This window comes from Gouania willdenowi, chromosome 12 (assembly GCF_900634775.1).
Source record: "Gouania willdenowi chromosome 12, fGouWil2.1, whole genome shotgun sequence".
In the NCBI taxonomy this organism is placed as follows: Eukaryota; Metazoa; Chordata; class Actinopteri; order Blenniiformes; family Gobiesocidae; genus Gouania; species Gouania willdenowi.
The window spans coordinates 26752128-26776217 of record NC_041055.1 but is presented as its reverse complement, the minus strand read 5'-3'; the positions used below and the strand labels follow the sequence as shown (position 1 = coordinate 26776217).

Sequence of the window (24090 nt, the reverse complement as noted above, 5' to 3'; positions counted from 1 at the left end):
TTTTTTGGATTTAAGTAAAAAAAAAAAAAAAATTTTAATCAAATAATAAAAACAAATATTATATGTCATATACGTACGTACTAGTAATAATAATTTATTTATAAATGTTATATAAATATAATAATAGTAAAATTATATAATATGAAAATCCATTATACAAAACAAAACAATATTTAATGGAATAAATATCAATTGTAGTTCTAATCATGTTTTATGTTTTGTTTTTATATTTGTATTCCAGACAATTTGATAAGAATGACTGCATATTATTATTTACACCTTTTATTTCAGAATCAGAATCAACTTGAATGGCCATGTATGTTATACACACAAGGAATGTGACTTGGTGAACTGTGCACTATAACGACGTAAACATTTGAAAAATAAATGTAAAAAAATCATAATAGATTTATTTTGTTAATTTGATTCCTATCAAAACACACGCAGATTATTAATTGCACTTTTTTAATAGAAAGTAGAAATGTGAACAATCATAAAAACTTTTTTTTGTGTGTTTATTTGATTTCCATTCAAGACACTTTGACTAGAATGACTCTATATTGTTAATATAGACTACAAAGTTTTGTTTTTTTACATTTTCGGTTGGTGGTGTGCCTTGGGATTTTTTTATTCAATGAAAAGATGTACTTTGCTCAAAAACACTGATCTATCCTCCATTAAAGTCATAGTAATTATTACTCCAAAGCTGATGGTGGCGCTGTTTATTCTCTGCAAATATTCGTGTATTAGAAAACGCAGAAGAAAGTTTTCCTCCTTGTGTGGAAGTATTACTGAATTAACGTTTCTCAGATTATTTATATCGGTTAATAAGATTACCTTTAATCTAAGCATACTTTTAAAAAGTGTTTATACTGCGAGGTAAAGATTTAAAATCAAAGCTGTGCACAGAGCTGCAGTAAAGGAAACAGAAGAAGACTGCTAGCTGACAGCATGGCTGCAGACATGAGGCTTCCAACTCTACGGAAAACAGTAGCGTTATCAGAGTCCACCAGTGACCGAAAAAACCTCGTTGTTCCCGGGGATGTCATCACCTCAGACACCGGATTCATGAGGTCAGTACCCGGGGTACTTATTAGACTTGCATACACCTCAAACATAAATGCTGTATGACAGTAGTCGTAAACTACCACCTATACAGTATATGGAGGTAAATTTGTGTCTTTCTTTATTAATAATAAAAAATAAAAAAAATCACATCAAAACATTTCAAAGTAAATATTTTCAATCATAGAAAAAGTGTTCAAAGGTTTAAAAAAATAAATAAATTTGAGATTCAAATAATTGTATTTGAACACTTTTATTCTTTGATTGTTGTTTTGTTTTTAGTTGAAATTTTTTTCTTTGATTGATTTTTGTTGTTGATGATGATTAAATAATAAAGACACAAATTTACTACCCATAATATGGCCCAAATTTAAAAAAAAAAAAAAAAAAAAAAAAGATTACTTCAATTTAAAAAAAAAACAAAAAAACCAACTCAAATTCAAAGGAAAAAAATGTTCAAATGTAATTATTTGGGTCTCAAATATCTTACTTTTTTCTTTGAATGAAAATATTTATTTTTGATTGAGGTAAACTTTTTTTTAATTTGAAAATGTTTTTTAAATTGAATAATACAGACACAAATCTACCTATATACCTACTACTAGTAAAAATAACAATATTTGTTCATTTCCAGGGGTCATGGTACTTATGTTGATGAAGACAAACTGACAGCATCAGTTGCGGGAGAAGTTCAGAGAGTAGACAAACTCATCTGTGTCAGACCTCTCAAAACCAGGTGAGTCACTTATGCCAAGCTTTGGACTAATACAATGTTTTTCAACCTTGGGGTTGTGACCTGATGTGGGGTAGCCTTGAATTGAAATTGGGTCTCCTGAATTTTTTTTTACTGTTAACAATTTTTTTCTTTTATTTAATCATTCTTTATCAAATTAAAACACCACACACAATCTCAAGCAATTGTATTTTACACTTTAACTTTGTCAAATATAGATCTAATTAAAATACAATCAGGTATGAAAATATCTTAGCAAGCACATTTTGTCACTTTGTCTCAAACATGATCAAAAACTCATTCTAGAAGAAAAAAAGGGTTTTTGGGGTCGTCACAATTTCTTGATGTCAAAATGGGGTCTCGATCCAAAAACGGTTGGGAACCACTAGCCTAATACTGTATAAGGTAACATGACTGGATGTGTATGGTTTTTTTTCTTCTTATTTGGCTGTGTTTATGTTAAATTATCCCAGGTTCAATGGAGAAGTTGGAGATGTTGTGGTTGGTAGAATTACAGAAGTAAGAACTATGTTTGCCTTTTAACCCTATTTTTTGGCAATAACAAGCATTTTCTTGTCTGACTAGGATTACATTTGTTGTCACATTTAGGTACAGCAGCGACGATGGAAAGTAGAGACCAACTCTCGACTTGATTCTGTCCTGCTTTTGTCTTCTGTGAACCTGCCGGGAGGAGAGTTGGTGAGATACTAGACTCATAGATAGAAATGTTACAATTACTGATTTAATTTTGAAAGATCACGGGTTAAATGCATTGTTAATTCATTTGTTTGTATGTTTTCAAAAGGATTTGTCAGATATGTGGAGAAATTGAGTTGACCAACAATATTACACCCGTAAACTTAAATACGTGTTTTAAATTCAAAATTAAATGTGGCATCTCTAAAATTATTGGGTTAATATGAATATTATTACCATTATTTTAATGTTATTGTGTTTTTGTTTTTCAGAGGAGAAGATCTGCAGAAGATGAGCTCACTATGAGAGAATATCTGCAAGAGGGCGACTTGATCAGTGTACGTCACATTTTCTTTTCTTTCCTTTTTCATTGACTGCTCTGGTTTATTTATGTCTTTTTTTTGGTTTTGTCTTCTTTTTTTTGCTGACTGTACTGTTTTAGGCAGAGGTACAGTCGGTTTTCTCAGATGGAGCCCTTTCTCTTCACACTCGTAGTCTAAAGTATGGAAAGGTATGTCATAAAATGTTCCACTATGAGACAAATTTCTGACGACCTCAGAGACTTTTTTTTTCTCTAAAATGTGTTTTTTTGATCATATTGTTTATACTGTGTTACAAATATATTATTAAGGATTAGTGCATAGTGACAATATTCACCAGCTCAGATATTTTTATACTGTGTTTTATTTGAACTAGATTAATATTTGAGAAGGTGACAGTATAGAATACAGTTGTTTGAGATTGTGTCTAGTGTTTTAATTAGAAAACGAATAATAGATATTTAAGCTCTTTGAGCTTTTTGTATCTTCCTGCACTGTATGTCCATTTCTGTGATTTTTATGTATTGTTTTTAAATTGTGAAAAATAGATGAATTAATAAACACAATATTTATATACTATGATATACAGTATATATACTGTATATATGTATTTTATTATTTATAAACATTTCAGGCGACCCCCATATTCCCTGTATTCTAATCCTTAGAAAACAGTTGTTTATTTTCAGGTGACCCTACATGGGGTCACGACCTCAAGGTTGAAAAAGGTTTAAGTTTCAAGGTTCTTTTTGTCATTTCGGTGTAAAAAAAAACTGTAGCAGCCAGATCATGTTTGTGTACTTGTAACAGCTGATAATAAATAAATCAGTATATTAAATAGTAAAATTGTAAAGCAATGAGACACCATAAGCAGTAAAATGCCTGGATTAATTTGGATTAATATCACAGTAAAGCTGTATACTGGTAATTAATGTATTATTTTAACTGTGTTTATTTTAAAGTAATCATTTATTATTGTATCTGTCTTCACTGACTGTCAGTTGGGTCAAGGAGTCCTGGTGCAGCTTTCTCCATCACTGATCAAGAGGCAGAAAACCCATTTCCACAACCTGCCGTGTGGTGCGTCTATCATCCTGGGAAACAACGGCTTCGTGTGGTTGTATCCCACACCAGGAGGACTGGACGAGGAGGAGGCCGGGGGCTTTTATACCAGTCTCGAGGTACTACGGTATTCCCTTTACCTACAAATGCACATGTGCATAATCTGCCTGTAGCTATAACTATGTTCACCTTTGGCCTGTGTTCTATACCAGCCTGTCAGCGTGTCAGACCGAGAGGTGATTTCCAGACTCCGAAACTGTCTCCTGGCTTTGGCTGCACACAAGGTCCTTCTGTACGACACCAGCGTGCTCTATTGTTACGAGTCCTCACTACAACACCAGGTAGACAGCAATAAGCCCATCTGTGACTTTCTGTAGTGTTGACAATTCAAGCTACAGCTAATGCAAAATTGCATTTAAAAAGTGGATATTTTGTGGAAAGTCTAGTGATCTTTTTTATTTTTAAAGAAAATGTTGTTTAATCAGCCTGGCTTAAACATGCTAGATATTCTTTTGTGTAAAATAAAGAGTGTTTGGATGCATTTAATAATACTATCCCAAAAATATTTAACCCACATTTTATTATGTAACTTTCGATCGTCACTACTTTCCTTTCATGTTCAGATGCATTTTTATTTTTTTTACTTTAAAATAAAAGTTTGTTTAATTCCAGCAAGTTTATTTTTTTTAATTTATTTATATGTTAAGGTTTAATTTATTCAGGAAAAGTTTTTCTGGAAAATTCACTTTGATCTCCTGACATGTTTCGAGTGTCAACTGCCAGTCTTCTTCAGAGGCGTCTGCTGATCACTGATGTTTCCTTGACTTCCGCATAATCATTTCAGCAAGTTCTTTTTGTCTTCTTTTGGAACAATGTGTTATGGTTCAATTTACTCAGACAACTTTTTTCAGGAAATTAACTTTGATCTCTTGACGTGTTTCGGCTGTCAACTGCCAGTCTTCTCCAGAGGTGTCTGCTGATCACTTTGATGTGTTACTTTGTAAATATTCCTGAAAAAAGTTGTCTGAATAAATTAAACCTTAACATTTTATTCAAAATGAACTGGATGGAATTATTACGCAGAAGTCAAGGAAACATCAAAGCGATCAGCAGACGCCTATGAAGAAGTGGGCAAGTCACAGTCAAAACATGTCATGCGATCAAAGTAAATTTCCCGAAAAAGGTTGTCTGAATAAATGAAACTTTAACTTAAGAACATGTTAGTTTTGTATTCATGCTCAAACTGTTGAACATGTGATTTTCTTCAGTTTATCCACAATTCACTCTTTATTTTTTCTCTTTCAGGTTAAGAACATCTTAAAACCAGAGGTGATGGAGGAGGTTGTGATGTTGACGCAGCATAAGCTGTTGGAACAGGAAGGGTAAAGGACCAAAGAAGTCACAGAATAATTTCAAGCAGCTGGCTGGTGACTGTTGGACTGCTAATAGAAATCATTTATATTTTTATAAATTGCTACATCAGTGCTTTCTGTAAGAATGTATTGGAACTTGTTTTTTTTTTTTTACATATTGTGACACAATAACAACTGTACTGTATCAAATAAATGTTTGGTTCTTTTCATTTTTGGCAGTATCTATACTCAAACAGAAATTGTAGCGTATGAATGACCATGTGTTGGAGTTGCAACTAAAGAGAAAAATGCTTTTAGACGTAAACTATACTCTTTTGATCTCTTTGGGCTGAATCTGTCTGGGAAGTAAAAAACACTTTCAGAAAGAAGACACACATACGGTCATTCTTATTTTTAACTTGTAAAATAGAAATTCAATAACTAACAGTTAAAACTCTTTAGATTACACACAATGTATTTTGTTGAGACTCTTAACCAAATAAAACTGAAATAATTACCCCAGTGTGGCTAGACTCATAGTGCAAGCATGTGAATTATTGAAACACAGGCTCTTGAAGATTAACTTCAACTCATGTGAAGTAGGCAGTATGAGAGTAAAGCCTGGTGATGACTGCGGTTGTTTAAGGGAAAGGCAGTTTAAAAAAAACTCAATTGTTCTGACTTTACAAACGGATCCAATTTAAAGCCAGTGGGACCTTAAAGAGAGCAGTGCAAAAGAATATCCCTTTAAATCTGACAGATTTGATGGACAAATTTAAATGTACTACATTGGAGAACATTGGATTATAGTTAGTGAAATAGTTAGTGGTTGGCTAAATTATACAAATTAGAGATTCATCCATAAACTACATATTTATTTGTGTTTCATTCGAGTTTTAAAACCAATTGGTAACCCAAATTATTTTAAAATATAAATATTTTTACCCTTTTTCTGCAACTACTGTATACACCAAACTTGCCATATTTGAACCTATTTTTGCTACATTACTCCCATTTCTTCCATTTTATCAATTAAATTTTTTTTTCCCACTTTCAATATATTTTTGGCACCCATAAACCCTTTTCATTAATTTTCCCACCTAATATCGCAAATGCTGACCCATTATTGTCACTTTTAATCTCTTTTCACCATTTTTCATGCTTATTTTTGCCAATTTAACCACTGACGATTTGTTATGCCCATTATTGGCCAGTTTAACTGTTCTTTTTTTCTGCCACTTTTAAGCCAATATTGACTATTTGAAATTGAACCCTGTATACCACTTTTTCTGTCAGGTTTGACCACTCTAATTTGCAAATTTTAACCAATGTCTGTGGATTTCAAAATCCCATTTCACCACCTTTTCCACCATTTTTGGTCACGCTCAACCCATTTTCTTTAAGATGACTAAATTGTATATATTAGATATCTCGACTTTGAGATATCTCTAACAACAATTAATTTTAAATTATGACTATCCATAACTCCATTTAGATATATCTACAAGTGCTTTCTGTCTAGGTGGAATTCTAATTCAAGATAGTCATTTTGATAAGTTAATACGTGATTAAAATATATCTACAAATGTCATTAAAGATATCTTTAAAGGTGCAGTCAGCGACTCTCAGACCCCTCTCTCCCCCTCCCTCCCCGCTGCTCTCTTGCCCTGCCTCCAAACTTTCTGAAGTCCCTCCCTCAGAGGAGCTAACAAGCTAACGTTAGCCTGACAGCAACATCACAGTAATATAACATGCTCTGTTAAAAGCACATTACTGCAGCGCTTCTCTCTTGATGTGTTTACGCCTCAGCAGCAGCAGCAACAACACAGTGTCACAGCAGCAACATGGAGGCTGCTGCGTGCACACAAAAAACACATGCACTACAAAGTTCTAGTGTAACAATTACAAATCAAACATAATGTAGATCAAGCAACAGTAAATACATTTCAAGCAGAAAAGTTGCTAATTCCATCTTCTACTCCTTCAGACCAAGCACTTTAAAAAAAGACAGCGCTCCAGCCCTGGGAAAGGGGCGGGGACTGTGAGCAACAGCTGTTAGACAGCCCATCAAACACAATCCTGACTCTGATTGGTTCTTTTTGGTCGGTGTGGTGCATTCTGGCAAACTGCCAAAGGCTGTAGGAGCAGCAGGGGGGACTCAAAGAGCCTCTTTTTTTCACACAAACTACTAGTTTCATGTAAAGCTGTCCTTAGATAGTGACAGCTTTGGCAAATATGACAAAAAAGTCACTTTTATGAGCATTGCAGACTGCACCTTTAATGGATGGGAGATGAAGATATCTTGATTTGGAATCGTGACGAGTCAGAATGCATTTGTAGATATCTCTAAATTAAGTTATGCATAGTCATAATTTAGTTGCAGATATCCACATCTCACATTGCGCCTATCCATAACAGAATGAAAGATATCTCAGTGTCATTGTAGATATTTGAAATGTTCATTTTCACTAGGAAGAATTAAATTGCGGATATCTGTAATACATGTCCAGACCAGTTATTAAATGTTAGAAGGGATTGCCATAGGTACAGGTGGGTACTGGTGGGTACTCTTCCAAATCCAGCGTTCTAGCCCACGCACGTACGTGACGTCACATGTAGCCCCACCCACATACTTCTTGTAAACCACCTTGTGTATGGAAGTATGGCGGCCCCAGCGACGCAGCCAGCACTCGGCCAAAGTTTATTGCTCGGGTTTTGACGTAAAAGCGATGAATAAGTACGCGAACCCAGTGCTGAGATACGAAGAGCGAGGCGGCTGCGACCACTGGAGCGGACTAACGGGGAGGGTCGTGGGTCTGAGGCAGGCGGAGGTCCTTCGAGTTCCCCTCACCTCCCTGATTAAAGTGCCTTCAGCCCGGGTACCACAGCCAGGGAAGCTGGCGGCGGCGGTGTTAGTGGACGCGGAAGTGTGAAACGTAGTGTTTAAAAGCCACTCTGTAAAGTGCTTCCGCTGCCATGAACACAGACGTGTTTTCCTGAGACGTTTGCGTGCACTTGTTTCTGCCAACTGTTGACTGTGACTATGGTGGTGTGTTCAAGTCTCCAGCAGAAGTTAGTTAGCTTTCATGGCTACCTTCAGCGTTAGCTTGAAGACGCCTGCTAACAAACAATACAGATGTTTCTGCGGCTGGGTAAGTTTACCATCACACACAAATTTACTCAAAAACGTCTGTTACACTTTTGAGTTTTGTCAGTGAAATGGGTCTTTGTGATAATAAGTTTATTTTTAGACCAAGTTGCAGGATAACAGTGATCAATGATAACAATAGACACTTTTGCTGCTGCTGGTCAGACAGTAACCCTTCTTTATATCACACTTTTGTTGTTGATTAGTGTGTACTAACTCTTTAAAGCAGTGGTGGTAAACCTACAACCCGTGGCCCAAAACCAGCCCATGACTCAGACTCTGGATTGACTTTATAAAAAATTTGTAAAAACCTTTAATTTACATATTTTTTTACTGCAAGAGGCTCAACAAAAAAAAATCTGACCAATCAGAGGATGTATAAACTAAAAAGTATGAAATTACGAGAGCAGACAATATTACTTATGGAAAAGTTGTGAATCAAAAATGTCATACGACCTGTACATTACTTTATAAAAATCTGATCTAAACCTTATCATAATTGATACATGCATTTTTCAAATTTCATTTTGTTTTAATTTAGCTTCACAATGAACGTTGAAAATTTACTCAGTACTGGTTGGGTGTAGAAATGTAACAAATTACTTTACTTCTTTTAAAACGTACCCAAGTACAAGTAAAATGACTAATTTATAAATATACTCAAAAAAGTACAAGTACCCATAAAGGTAACTCAATTGCAGTAATGTGCGTACTTAACCTCTGGTTATAAACCTACAACCTGTGGTGCCAAAATAAGTCCATGACCCAGACTCTGGATTGACTTTGTAAATTTATAAAACATTTTATTTATATAATTTTAACAGAAAAAGTCTCAAATATATGGCAATCAAAAGAAAATCTGACCAAACAGCGGATGTACGAACTAGGAATTATGAAATTATAAGTTCATACAATATTTATATTACTCATTAAAAAGTCTACGTTGTTTGATTGTGAATCAAAACTGTCATACATGTCCAATACTTAATGAAGATGTGATTACTTATCGCAGTTCTAAACCTAATCATTATTGATACTTGTATTTTTGAATTTTTTTTTTAGCCTTGTATTAATATTAATAATTTCCAAACATAATTACTTTTTTATTGGTTATACATTTTCATTGAATACAATAACTGAACAAAAATAATACCAAAACAATGTTCTATTCATATTTCTATTTCTATTTCCCCCCCTAGATTCCTGTGAAATATTTATTTATACTTGATGCACTCAGGTATCATTAATGCACGACATAAACAGAAAGACTGGAAAAATAAGGACTTCCAAATTGCCCACACACCACCAGAGGAGAGCCCAAAACGGGCATCTCATTTCCTTCCTATCCCCTCTCCTGGTGACTGATTATTGGACGGTGAGCAGCAGAGCTGAGCCCGTAGAGTCCCGGCTGCGGCCTGGCACCCTGCCCTTATGGGGCAGCAGCCGGGGAAGTTTGTCGGGGACCAAAGGAGACCCAGCCTGCCAGCCTTCATTAAGGGAGGGAAGAGGGAGTCATCACGCCATGGGAGCCAGCCCTTCAATGTGTTCGTTGTGCACGGTAAGGTTAAATGTTGTTGTTTATAATTCTTAAACTATCGTGAATTATTAAGTACCATTAGCTTGATTGTTGTGAGAATAGCTGAAGCATTTTCCCAGCTCAAGCCCACTAGTTTAGTACAGTATTAAAGTCTAATGGCAATCAGTAGGAGGGAGAGGTAATGGTTCCGATGCAGTTATTTTGGACTAAATTTTCATTTGAAAACCATCTCATGACATATACTGAATTTGTTGTTTTCAGTTGTGGTGTAGATTAGCAGTGTCAAATATGTGGTCAGAGGGCCTAAACCACATGTCAAACTAAAGGTCTGGGCACCAAAATCCTGCCTTTTGAGCAGGGGTTCTCAACCTTGGGGTTGCGAGACACTGAGAGCGGGATGCCTTTAAGAAACTAAAAATGTTTTTTGAACAATTTGAGGCCGTTTTTGGTTATTTTTTTTACCCTTTTTCTGCAACTACACCAAACTTGCCATAGTTTAACCTATTTTCATCACTTTTTCTTGCCATATTTTTGCTCCTTTTAATTCGTTTTTGCTATATTACTCTCATTTCTGCCACTTCTTCTAATTTCAACCCCCTTTCTGCACATTTTTTTTTCCACTTTCCAGACACGTTTGGCACTTATAAACCCTTTCAACCACATTTACCACCTGATATCACATATGTTGACCCATTATTGTCACTTTTGACCTCTTTTTTAAAATTTTTTTTTTTTTAAATCATATTTCATGCTTATTTTCGACACTTTAACCACATTCACAATTTGTCATGCTCAGGCCCATTATTTGCCAGTTTAAACAATTTTTTTCTGCCACTTTTAAGCCAATTTTGACACTTTGAACCCTTTTTTTTTTTTTTTTTTTTTTTTTAACCACTTCTTCTATCTGTTTTGACCACTCTAATTTGCAACTTTTCTCCGGTCTCTGGCACCTTTATTTTGGTGGTCATGAGCTGAAAAGATTGAGAACCACTGCTTTAGAGCATCCAATTCGGCCCACAAGTGAAAGTAAAAATGACAGAGAAAACATGAATTATAGTGTAAATTACCAAATAATCTAGTTGTAGATGTCTCAAAATCCTTAACTCCACAATGTTTTAGGGGCTTGCGTTTTTCCTTTGTTTATATCACACAGATCTAGTCATTTTTAATTGCAAATTGTGGAAAGAACACTCAATTTTTCTACAAATCTTGCACTTTCTCATAAATGATTCCTCTATATTACACCGCTGGCCTAAACCAACATGTCATAGAGTCAAAGCTGGTCCCGGGCACCTCTGTTCTAGATGGTAGAAAAATAGGTTTTAAAAAAATAGGTTTAAAAGCCTAAATCAAAGATACAAAAGGTTCTAAAATCTATTTGTAGAAATGGTGATGATGATCCTTCAGATCCTTTAATCGAGATTGCATCACTGAGGAAACCAGCAGCCAAGTTGAGTAACAAATGTTTGCTTGTGTAACACGCAGGGGAAAGTGTTTGCTTTGGAGAATGTGTTGAGGTATTTTCATTTAATATGATTGCATCATTAGCCATCATTTGGTTCACCTTTAGTTTACAATTGTGGCACAACTTATCATTTATAACCTTCAAGTTATTTTTTTAAGATGTAAAATACAAAGAGTTGTTTGTGTACATATAGTTTACAACTTATTTCCATTTATAGTTCCAAGTTTACTATGTAAGCTATAATGTACATGCATAAAATCTAAACAACTAAGATTATTGTAAATTCTTGGTAAAATTGTAAATTAAATTGACATTTTTCAGTTGTTTATCACTTTTGTGATGCTTTTAATAGTTTAGGACAGTGTTATGTTTTGATTTAACATAACAAACTTTAGATATTTTGATGTTTACCTAATCATATTGGTCGCCCGAATGGTCTGTGATCATTAATGCTGTACGTGCAATTTATAGTAAAATGTGCAATAATGCAGATTCACAATGGCGTAATGACAGCTTGGTTAAAACCATGTCACATTAAAAATATTAGAGATGCACTTAAATTAATATTCTGGCCGAAAGTGAAAACCAAAAATGAGAAAAATCAATGCTAAAAACCGAAACACCGTCATTGTGTCACTAAAAATATTGTCATGAATACTTGATTTGCTGTTATAGTTATCATTATATTTACTTTAATGTTGTTTAGATTGCAGTCAAAAAACAAAACAAAGTTTTTAAAACAATATTTGCATAGTTTTGATACTTTGACATTTTAAATCAGCCCTGATTATATACAGCTGGTCCAATCAGGACATCCTAAGTGAATTCCTTTTGAAATGCCTTTCCTTTAACAGGGTCTTTATGCTTTTACACATTCATAAGATGTATTTTACATGTTTAAAAAACTTCTTTTTATCTTCCTTTTAGGAACAGGTATGCAATGTAGTTTTATAGTTTTGGTTCCATTCTCTGCACTATGAGGCTTTGTATTATATGTTGTTCTCAAATCTGTGACCTCACTGCTCTTTTCTGCTGTAGTGCAAACTGTTTGCTCATTTTTTTTATATTTGTGGTGTTCGGTAAAAAGCACCAATAACATATGTTCTATATGCAACATAATCAAAGCCGATTTATTGCTTTGATTTGCATGTATACAGTATAATATACTCATTGCTGGTATCTACTCATTATGTGTTCATCATATCATATATAACCTCAAATGTCTCAGGCAGCCGTGTAAGCCAATGTTTGACGTTCACTTATTAGAGATTCTGTAAAGCATGACTAACAGAACTTTTTAAATAGGAGGAAGATTCAAGCAGCAAATGATAAAGGATGAGAATAGTTGCATAATTTTGTTTCCTACTGTCCTCTAAGGGGGCTCATGTTACATAAGGACAGCATTGTCGTTGCACTTTAGTGGCCCTGGTCACAATGTGGAGAGCTACTGGCTCAGTCCCGGGATGCTTTGCAAAAGCCATGTATCAGAGATGGGACACATTTTTGTTTTGCAGTGCATCAAGGCTTGAATTTGACCATGAGTTAAAAAAAATAAATCAATTTGCTCCAAGTGGGAAAACAGGCAAAAAATAAGAACATTAGTGCGTATATAGCTACGCAAAACATCCATTTAGGAAGGAAAATAGGCTGTGTTTGAAATGTCATACTAATGTACTACTCATACTATGTCTGATGTCAAAATGAATATGTAGTGGGTTCACATTAGATAGTATGAAAAAATTGAGTACGCGAGAAATACCCAAATGTGTGCTATATGGGGACATTTTTTAAGTATGCATGATGGGCATACTACTCAACTGCCCCATGATGCATTGTGAGATGAACGTATATTTGTTAGATTTTTTTTTTTTTAACTAAAAGGCAAACGTCTACTTTTCAAACAAAAGCATCGTTTCTTGTTTTCCATTAGTTTTTAACACTTTTATAAATAGGACTCTTGTTTTGAAGTTAAACAGAAGTTTTGTCAGTAGGGTCAGTAAAGGAGGGTCTCTGAAAATATCCAAAATGTCAGGATGAAATGTATTGTAGGAGCCATATTGCTCATTGTTCTAATTTTATGGTTGTTAGAAATAATTTTGGTTGAATGGTCTGGGAGTGGGAGGGGCGTGTGGAGTCAACGTGGTATTAGTTAAAAATCGGATGAGAGTGGAGCCACACAGTCTTTTGACCTCTCTCTCTTAGCTTTCTCATTTTGCTTTTGTGGATTAACCTGTTGCTGTTTTTCTTCAAGTAAACATTTAAACTTTACTACGTGGGCCTGTGGATTTTTTTATACGTATGAGGAGTTTTTTTTTGGGAGCGTCAAACTAAGGCTGCACTCAGTGGACACCTACATGTATTGAGTTTTATGGATCAATTGACCACATGTTGATATTCTATTTGGTCACATTATTATTATTAATAAATAAATATAATATAAAGATAGAATAAAGTTAAATTGTAGTTCTAATCATATACAGTATATATGTTTTTTTTTTTTTTTTTTAACTTTTATCCCCCCCAGATGTCTATCAAGTATGCAAAATATGAAAGATGAGTCTTTTTTTTTTTGTATAACACTTTGATAAGAATAACTGCAAATTGTTTATTGCACTTTTTTATTGTTTATTTGTTATTTGATTGCTATTAAAATTTTTTTTGTGTTTTTTGATTCCTATTCCAGACACTTTGATAATAATGACTGTCTATTGTTAATATAGGTTCGAGTTTTATTAAAAAAAAACAAAAAAAAAAAAAAACATTTTTGCTTGGTGGTGTGCCTTGTAATTTTTTTTTTCAATGAAAAGATCTACCTTGGCTGAAAAAAGGTTGAAGAACACTGTAGTAGACACTATATAGTAGTATGGAATTGAATACAACATATGCTTGCATATTTCTGATTACTTCAACAAATGTAGAGTTTGCGTATCTGTAGTGTTGTAATTGCATCGTCCAGAGGACTTTCCACTGACTGAAAGTCTTGCATAACACAGGATGGATGGCGGGGGCGAGGGCGGAGGGTTATTCCAGGACAGGGTGGTCAAATAACAGAATCATCACTTTTGCCACTAAAAAGGATCACATTTGGTGAAAGGCCAGTGACAGTGGGCACGTTTGTGTTCCCTCTCTGCACCTTTCCTGTTGTGATGAGCACAAATGACCAATAGAGGGATGTGAGTAACAGTGCAAGTGGAGGGCAATGTTAACACATTACTTTGTTTTTGTTTAGTTTTTTTTTTCTTCTGCTCATGATGAGTCTCAGGCTCAGCTAGTAAAATGTAAAATGAGGATAGCCAGCCTCACGCTGCTTCTCAGGAGGCAGGTTCAGACGTCTGCATGCAGCTGCCTGAGAGGGAGACGCCATCAGACCGTGAAGGGCAAGCAAAGACCTGTCTGTGTTCTTGGCACTTCATGTCAGCGCAGTGAGCAGTGGGTAGCTATGATCTCACTGGCTAGCTAACATCCAGTTTACTTCAACCACTTTTTATGTTTGCAAGTGTGCATGCTTGGTGCAGATAACAGCATTTTACTTGAGTTGACATTTAAAGTCAATGAATAAACCATCATGGATTAAATTACACTTTGGGGAAGCTACAAGTCTGATTAAAAGCAGGTCTGAGCTTCAAAAATTGTCTTTTTAGAGTCATTTTTTTTAGATTAATCTGCTGGCTTTGTTAAAAAAAAAAAAAAGAAGTAAAAATGAATACATTAGTGGTCAACTAGAGGCATGTTTAACAATTGATCAACAAGAGCATATACGTTAAACTCAAGGCCCGCGGGACAAATTCGGCCCGCTAGAGCATATAATCTGGCCCAAGGGAAGATTTTGTTTAAAGTAAAAAAAAAAAAAAAACCCCAACAAAAACAGGACTTTTTGTAAATTATTATAAGTTGTTGATAAAATATGATGGAGGTAGCAAAACTACATTTTTTACAGTACTATTAAATCACAATTATTTTCAAAAACCTGCAAACTTCTCGCAAATTATCCCACAGAATTCTGGAAAATTACATTGCAAATTTCCAGAAAATTTGGTTTCAAAGTCATGGAATTTTTATCAATTGCTTTACATTGAAGAATCAAGATATTGTTTGTTTGTGCTTTTTCCTTCACAAAAATATAATTTTTTTTTGGTCTGGCCCACTTGATTTCAAACTGGGTCATATGTGGCTCTTGGATTAAAATGAGTTTGACATCCCTGAATTAGAGGTACTGTATGTTTAACAGTTGAAAAAGTGGAAATTGAAAGAGTAACTACAGCTTAGTTTCTTGATGTTTTAATTGATCAGAAGCTCTGCTGGAAACCACCTATCAAATATTTGTTCTCCAAAGTTTCCAAAAGTGTTGGAATACTTTGGTAAAACCAAACATGTTTTAGTTCAGAAGTCATTGCAATTTTTGTACCAGGCATTAATTGGTCCACGTCTGTCTTTTGTGCTTAAAATCAGGTTTTTTAAAATTCTGGGACATAGTTAAATTTAAAACTGTTCAGATTTTGTAGAAAGCATGGAATAAATCATTACCAAGCAACATCCAAAAATGTTCTTGTTTAGGGAGACAGTATGTTAAGAAGAAATTATAATTTTAAACAGCCTGCCATCTATTCATCTCTAAAAAAAAAAAACATAAATCTCTGTTTATGGTGTTAAATTATGGAATAAAGTAGACATCAAAATGTTTATAACTATTAAAAAAAAAAAAAAAAAAAACCTTTTGGATCAGCTATAAAGAACTGGACAGCTAATTCTATACCTTATTTTAAAAGGATTTTATCTAAATAGTTTGGGCTTATTTATATTAGTGAAATGCATTATCAATAATTGTATGGTTTTATGAAGTAGGTATGGTTTTCTGATGGTGTATGGGGGGCGTAACTTGATAAGCTTCGCTTTTTTTGCTTTCAGGACATAGACGTTGACCTTTTTAACTTTTCTGTATTACATATACTGTTTAGTGCTCATTTGAAATTAAAACTATTAAAATTAGGTTATTTAGTAAGTATTTATTGTTATATAATCTTCATTTTTTCAGCTTTAAATTAATCTTTTTTTACTTTATTAATAGCACTGAAAAAAAATCAGAATTTTACCAATTTGAATGGAGATGGTATTGAGTGTGAATTGGTGTCTGTCTGATAGTTTCAGAGTTCCAAGCTTGTGCAGATTCATTGTAGTCATTGATTACAGATAATTGTTAGATTCTGTTAAAGTTTGGTTGCTGAAATGCATAAATAGTAGGGGTGTCAGTGATATCAGCCAGAAAACGAATGTTAGATTTTATCGGACTGCATCTAAAATCTCCAATATATATTATATTGATTGTAGAATACAATAAAGTTTATGTAACCTGTTGGTTAATAATAAATGGGTCAGTTTTTCTCATGAATACTGTTGCTGACACACTACAAAATAAGTAATAAAAGTATGTATGATTCGTGCTGATATCATATCGGGTCAATATTGGTATCAGTGAATATTCAAGGCTGCAATATCGGTGTTGAAAAGTTGTATCGGGACATCCCTAATAAATAGACAAGACTACACAGTCTGAAGGTGATTATTCCCGTTTCTGTAGATAAGGGTCTTTCTCGCTTTCTGTATTTTCTCAAAATATATTGTTTTTGTCAGTGATTTGAGGGAATAGAAACAGGATAAATCTGCCCCCTGGTGGATGAATCAGTAGCACCAGAAAATATTCACACCACTTCAAGGGATTCATTTTATTTATTTTTTTCAAGATTATCCCATAATGTGAAAGTAAAAACATACCTACAGACATGAAGTGTGTAAATGTATTGAAAATATAAACATTTAAACATATAATGACCATAGGATAGGATACACATTCATTATGATCAATGTGTTCATCTAACCGATCGTAGTATTACTGATACGTTGTTTGGAAATGCAATTTCCTTTTATGTTTAGAGGCTGAAGCTTTTAAAGCTTTGTGGATTCTATTGTTTTGTTCATGAAAGTTCAGCTTTGTAAGAAGCTCAAACTCTTAGTTTGGTAATCCTCATAGAACTGCTGAAAAACCAGAGCTGGGAGGTGCATGAATCTTGAAAACAGCGGCAGCTGTGCTTGATTTCAGTTATTATCCATGTTCACATGGAAGCAGCAGCAAGAAGACTGTCATGACTGTGTATGCTGCTTGCTACACATAACTTTTTACTTGCATACATTTAGACGGTGCCACTTGAAAGTTTATAGTTGTTGTGATACCATAAGATCTAATGTGATATTCAGTATAATGTTTAACCTCTCTTTAAGTATTCTGCGACTCAGTCAGAAGTGGGTCACAAGTTGATTTTGATAGAAGCGAGTGTTTTTTTTCTGGATTTTATTTAATGTATTGATTTCATTACTTTTGGTATGTCATTTCAACAGGAAATATTATAGGGGTGTGCTGTGTATTGCCTTGAATCTGACAATACGATTCAGGATTTGCATGTCACGATACGATATATCCTAATACTAAGCAATATGATATAGATTGCAATTTATCACAGTATCAGTAATTATAAATTTCACCTTTACAAGTACAAAATGGTATGAAATACAATTTTTCATTTTTTATTAACTTGCGAGAACAAGTAAATGGTAACTCGCTGTAATTCATGTACCAATATCAAAAACAAGTGGTATGTTTATCCAAATGTTTTCAAAACAGTCTGATTCTGTTAAGTTCTTAACTTCAACCACATAAATCTATAAAAGTGTTTTATGAAAAAAACCTCCAAGCTAAAATGCATTGAGGAGTGAGGTAGTTTAACAAGGTCTGATGGTGCGTTCACTGACATCTAGTGACAGGGCATTTACATGCTATGCGTATGTTAGCGCAATTAAATGTTTTTTAAATGTTTTTTGTTAAAAACATGATTAAAAAAATGATATGGACATTTTTTTGGATCGATACGATAACTGCAAGGTGAAATATTGCGATATATCGCTGAATAAATGTTTTCTTACACCCTTAGAAAATGATATGTCCTTAAATAAAAAAGAGATCATATTTAGGTTGAAGGCATGCAAAGATGCATAAGACGACTGCTGTGGTAAAGCCAGGCAGAAACCTTTGTTTACTGTTTTTTTGCTGCTAAAAATAATTATGATTCGCGTTGCAGGTCAAACTGAGCCAAATCAAAGTTTTTGTGACATGGCTTTTCTACGAGTGGCATGGATATGATTTATCTATGTGTGTGTGTACTGCAGCAGCAGCTGTGGCGTGTGTATAGGCAACAGCAGCAGTAAAGTAAGTGTTTTTTTTATTGTAATCGGTAACTTACCGGCTCTTTTTTTTGGCTGGAACTTGAGGAATCTATAGAGTCTAGACACCAAATCTCCTCACATGATCCCCGTGGGTCGTGAAGATGGGAGGAGGGGTGTGTGTGAGTCTGTTTTTGTGTGTGTACCCAAGGAACAGGCGCCTTATAGTAACACTCATTTAGGCCAGCTGTTAGGCCCTTGGTGGCTCCCCCTCACCCCTCTATATTATAATAATTCCATATCAAAGTTTTTGGATTAGCAATAGAACTTGTATGAATTTTCTATGCTTTTAGTGTCCCAGTACTTCAGGCAATAAATTGTAAATCTATTCCAATTTAGGTTGTGTGTGTATTGTATTCCATTTAGATTTTTGTCACATTCCTGGTCCGTGATGATGACCTGCTGCTGATTAGTAAGTGTTTCCTCTCTCATTAGGACCTATTTATTGCCACAGTAGACCGTGACCAGCCACAACAGCTGTGAGGACAAAAGGAGACCGACGAGACCCCCCTGTTCCTCTTTAAATGCATGAGCAATAAAGCACTTTGAAACCTTAAGGACATTGTTGGATAAGGCCAGAGAAAACACCTAAAAAAAACACACAGAAAACATTAGAAAAGAGTGAGAGAACATAGTTAATGTTAATTACATTTATGTCATGGAAAAAATCACAAACAAAGGGTTTACTCAGCTGTGGTTAAATTGTACGTAAGATATAAATTGGAGAATAATTTGTGGCTGAATTGTTTCTGTATTTATTCGTATATTACGTGTGCACACTCCTCGGTTATGGTTGTAAATAGTTATTAAAATATAATACTCAAAAACAGAAAAACAAAGGAAAGGAGTAGATTAAGAGGAGTGTTATCTTGTGATCTTATACAGGACTGTTAATGTGTAAAAATCCCTTTAACTTTTCATACATATAATAGAAATAGAATAATAATTAAAAAAAACACTTTGAAAGAATGTAAATATAATTATGTTCCCATTCATTGTAAATGTAAGGGTAAAGTTAACATACAGGTGTGCTGCATTATTGATTTACAAAGTGTCGGGAGATAATTTACTCCGGTTAGTGTTGCACACTGTGCTTATTAATTATCCACCACTAAGTTTTAAAATGGTAACAACATAATTGACTTCTTAGATGGGTCTTTTTTCAACTGAACCACATTAGATTCCACAAAAACCAGAGCAAGATTATAGTTCACTACACAACAGCTCAATTTGTGCGGTAACGTTCTCAAAATGAACGTCATATGTTACATTGATTGAATACACGGTCAGCTCGTCTGATGATAGTTGGTCACAGCTGTCAATAATCATCATATAATTTCTGACTATTATTGATGCAGTTTTAATAGTGCCGTCGGTTGCTGTAGTTTTAAGATGTTTTTGTGTAGTAGTTGTTGAGTCTGCCTGATAAAAGAGTCTGATTGATGTACCATATGTTGGATTACTTTGTATTCCTAAGAGATAACTTATTCCCTTGTTTGAAATGACCTTTTTTTTCTCAATAAATGCATTCTCGTCGAGCAATGGTTTTTGCTATAGAGCATAATGATAGAATGGATGAGCGATAACACACATTTTAAAGAATCCCATTGCAAATAAGTGAAATGAAACATTAGTTAGTGCCTCCTGAAAAGATTTATTTCTATAGTTTTTTTTAATCATTTTTGGTCATCGCCTGCCTGGTGTGAGACCAAGATGGAATCTTGTGTTTTCAGTTCATGTTCTAATCGAGATTATTTCCATTATCATTATTATGATTATGATTTTTAACTAAAAATAAACATTATACACCACCATATTCTTAATGCTTTCATTTGTTAATTCTGCACTCTCTCTCTCTCTCTCTCTCTCAAGTAGCAGTGCCATTGCGTAACCCTATTTGAGAAACACTGGAGTAGAGGATTATCCTTGATTCAGGTCATGTTGAAAACCAATGTCAGCACCCAGAGGAAACACATCTGTAGACTGTAACAGATTTGAGTTGTGCGCTGCATCGTGGTTGTTTAAGGGATACTCTGAAGTTTACTTCTGGAATTAAAAGTTGTGGATTGAGACACAAACACAAAAGAAAAACCCTTCTTTTGGCCAAGGCGTTTAAACCTCTGATTTACGTGGTTTATCTCACACACCAGTGTACAGTACACTGCAGATGGTCATCAATCTAGTTTTTGTCCACATCCTCTGATGTGTATCGTAGAGATTAGAGATCAGAAGAGGACTGTCATAAATCGGCAGACACGACTTCCAAAGCAGTATCATTTTCTTTATTTTTTTAGTCAAAGTCAAAGAGCTTTTGGACCATGTTAAAACATGGACATTATAGTATACCATGTCCCAGTACAGGTTTTCTGGTTATTTGGTCTCCTGGCAAACTGATCTACATTTGAGAACAGCGTAATATAATGCACACCATCACCAAAAATGAGTTTAGTCATGGATCTGTCATGTTTTAGCACTAATATTGTACTTAATAGCTGCGTTGTTGGAATTTTGGACAGAAATTAGTTTTTGCTTTAACAGATTTTAATGAACGTTTCAGTAAGTTGGTTCGAATCTTTTTATTCTCAATGCAAACAAAAGATTTATAAAAAAAAACTATTGAGGCCAAGGTCAAAGCACATTCCATACCCAGTGGTTTCACATTGTTTGGCACAAAACATTGGAAAGAGTTTGCACACCGGTTTGGGACAAACAGTCCTATTTTAATTCAATTTAACATCTGAAACACTTAGGAGTATTATAGTGAGGCTTCTCATTGTTTATTTTCCTTAAAATAAAAAAATCTCGCTGGTTTTCAGGGTAATTATATTTGCGTCATCAGAGTTCCCAACAAGTGTAATCATCCTCTTTCAGTGTGTTTGGGTCTCCTTCCTCCCTCATTGCACATCAACTGTTGCATGCTTGCAAAGATCCTCCAAGTTTAGTGAGGAATGCAGCGTGGGAGCTTGTCAACACCTGGTTCTATACACACACACACACACACGCACACACACACAATCCGTCTGTTTCTGCTCCATGCCCATACAGGCCATTCGAGCTAGAGAGACACAGCTGTTGTTTTTCACAGACAAATCTGCTCGCTTTTTGGAGAAACCTTCATTCTCTTGCAGATCGTCCATTTTAATCAGATTACATACTATGTATATATGTGAAGTAAGTGGAGTTGTACATTTTCAAGTCCGAACATCAACTTTAAAATAGGGCTTATTTTTCCTCATAGCTTCCAAGAGGTTTAAAAATCAGCTATCATCCAAATTGTGCTGAACACCAAGAACAATTGTTCTTACAAACCGTGTTTTCTTTTAAACACAATCGGGTTCAGGTTTCTTTATTTGTACCCGTAGGTAGATTTTCTTTGCTCCTTTTTACACAAAAAACACCTGAATGTATTGAGCAAACCATACATTGATTAAAATACCGTTGGTTCCACAAATAGAGGATTAAAAAATAAAGACAAAGACAAAAATAAAAATAAGTAGGAGCAAATAAATAGCTAATTTTTGCACATAAGTTATGTTTTCAGTGCTATAACAGCAGCAGGAACAAAGCTGTTTTTAAGACTTTGAGTTCCACATTTTGGGACAATGAAGAGAAAAACATAAAAAGGATTCAATAAAAGCACCATAAAATATGGTCATAATGGCATGGTCAATGTGATAATGTGCAAGCTTCCTTAGACAATGTAATTGTTGCTGACCCTTTTTACAAATTACTTTAACAGTTCTCTTCAAATTTCAGCTTAGTGTCAATGATGGTCTGAACATGATTGTACGACTCCACGTTTTCAATGGCTTGACCTTTGATCAAAATGTTCTTGTTCAAATTAGTTTTGGTTATATGATTATTTAGCATAAAACGAATTAGAGAAACAATTTCATGAAGCATGCTCACCTATTCTTAACTCTAAGAAGTAAAAAAAATAATACAAAAACCTCGACAATGTGGCTCACCTAGCCATTGTCCGACCAGCTTAGTTATCCATGCCCTCTCTCCTTACCAAAAACATTCATACAACACTGCTATGCTATCCTGTCCCTTTGTGTGCATTAAGATTGTCTTCATAGAGGCTATAAGAGGAGGCCTACAGTGCTTTGCTGCATCTGGATCCACTTAGACACCAAGAAGAGCCCAAACTGTTACGCCGCTGCAGCCTCAGAGTCTCATGGCCACTTTAGCTCGCCTGTGTTTTTTTTAAGTTCATACTCTAGTGGGTATTCGGACAAATTTGATCTTTCCACACGACTCTGAGATAAGACATTTGTTAGGGTGCATCATATAAAACAGGGCATGAACGCTGGCTTTGACTTTTTGCTGTGTGTCGGGTGTTCCTTTGGGGTTTTTATCCCTTTGAAGCACAAAAATAGCCCCAAAGTAATGGCAGATGACTTTAACTCCAGCTTTGGCAACCCCCAACTCATGAATACACTTGCAGCTTTTTATTGTGCCTTGAAAAAGTGCTCCCCCTAAAAAAAAATAATAAAATTTTTTTAAAAAATGAATAAAGCCACAGTATTTCCAGCAAGTTCATTTGGTCTTTTTCTTAAAGTAATAATATGTTAAGGTTTTATTTATACAGAGAATGTTTTTTCTTTTACATTAAAGACAAAGTGAACTTGCTGGAATTACTACGCAAGAGTCAAGAACACATCAAAGCGATCAGCAGACTCCTCTGAAGAAGGCTGGCAGTTGACAGTCGAAACAGTGAGGAGATCAAAGTAAATTTCCTGAAAGAAAGTTGTCTGAATAAATTAAACCATAACATATTATATAAAGCCACAGTATATAATATCAACAGATGTGTATTCCTTTTCTGCATATTCCCAATTATCACGTTTTTTTTGCGTTAGTGATGATTTTCAGGTATTTCCAAAAAATAAATTTACTTATCATTTTTGATCGAAGTGCCATAAATGTTTTTGGTTTTTTAAAGCAAAAGATGCATATTGAATTTGGGCAAGAAACCAAACCATTAGGCCTAAAAATGGGCTGGATGGATTATTCTAGCTTTATATAGGTTTAATTTTTTATTTTCAGTTTGAAACCAATCTTAAGCTCAAAAAATGATTAAGAAATTTTAAAAAAGTGAAGCTGCGTCAGTCCACTTCCCTGTCGGCAACGCTAAACCCTCAACCTTATCTGCTAGTCTGCATGACTCAGACTACATTTTCCAGAGCGAGCCAAGTAAACAGCAACATTTGTACACATACATGCACGCGCACCTGGTGCTCTATATGTAAATGTTGCCATTACAGCTGAGGGTATGGAAGTATTGTGTCATTCTTGGTCTACCAGCAATAAATATTAGGTCACCTTTTATCTTAATGCTCAGGCTCATGGATCTGTGGTTACGGTAATTTCTAGTGCAGTAATCTGTATGTAATTTAAAAAATTTAAATAGATATAGTAATGGATATAACATTTTGCT

At 34.6% G+C, this 24090-nt stretch overlaps 2 protein-coding genes across 2 annotated transcripts in view; both read left to right on the top strand.

The window, feature by feature from the left end:
- Positions 1–749: 749 nt before the first annotated feature.
- On the top strand, positions 750–5458 carry exosc2 (exosome component 2). Its single transcript, XM_028463033.1, has 9 exons — positions 750–1073; positions 1700–1801; positions 2272–2317; positions 2408–2497; positions 2767–2832; positions 2937–3005; positions 3816–3995; positions 4089–4217; positions 5182–5458. The coding sequence occupies exons 1-9, from the start codon at positions 952–954 to the stop codon at positions 5260–5262; spliced, it is 885 nt and encodes a 294-aa protein (XP_028318834.1). The 5' UTR covers positions 750–951; the 3' UTR covers positions 5263–5458.
- A 2418-nt stretch (positions 5459–7876) lies between these two features.
- abl1 (c-abl oncogene 1, non-receptor tyrosine kinase) overlaps positions 7877–24090 on the top strand; it is a 38325-nt gene continuing 22111 nt past the window's right edge. The window contains exons 1-2 of the mRNA XM_028462510.1: positions 7877–8380; positions 9576–9934. Of these exons, the coding sequence (XP_028318311.1) occupies positions 9808–9934 (127 nt within the window). The 5' untranslated portion in view covers positions 7877–8380; positions 9576–9807. The remainder of the gene's footprint in view (positions 8381–9575; positions 9935–24090) is intronic.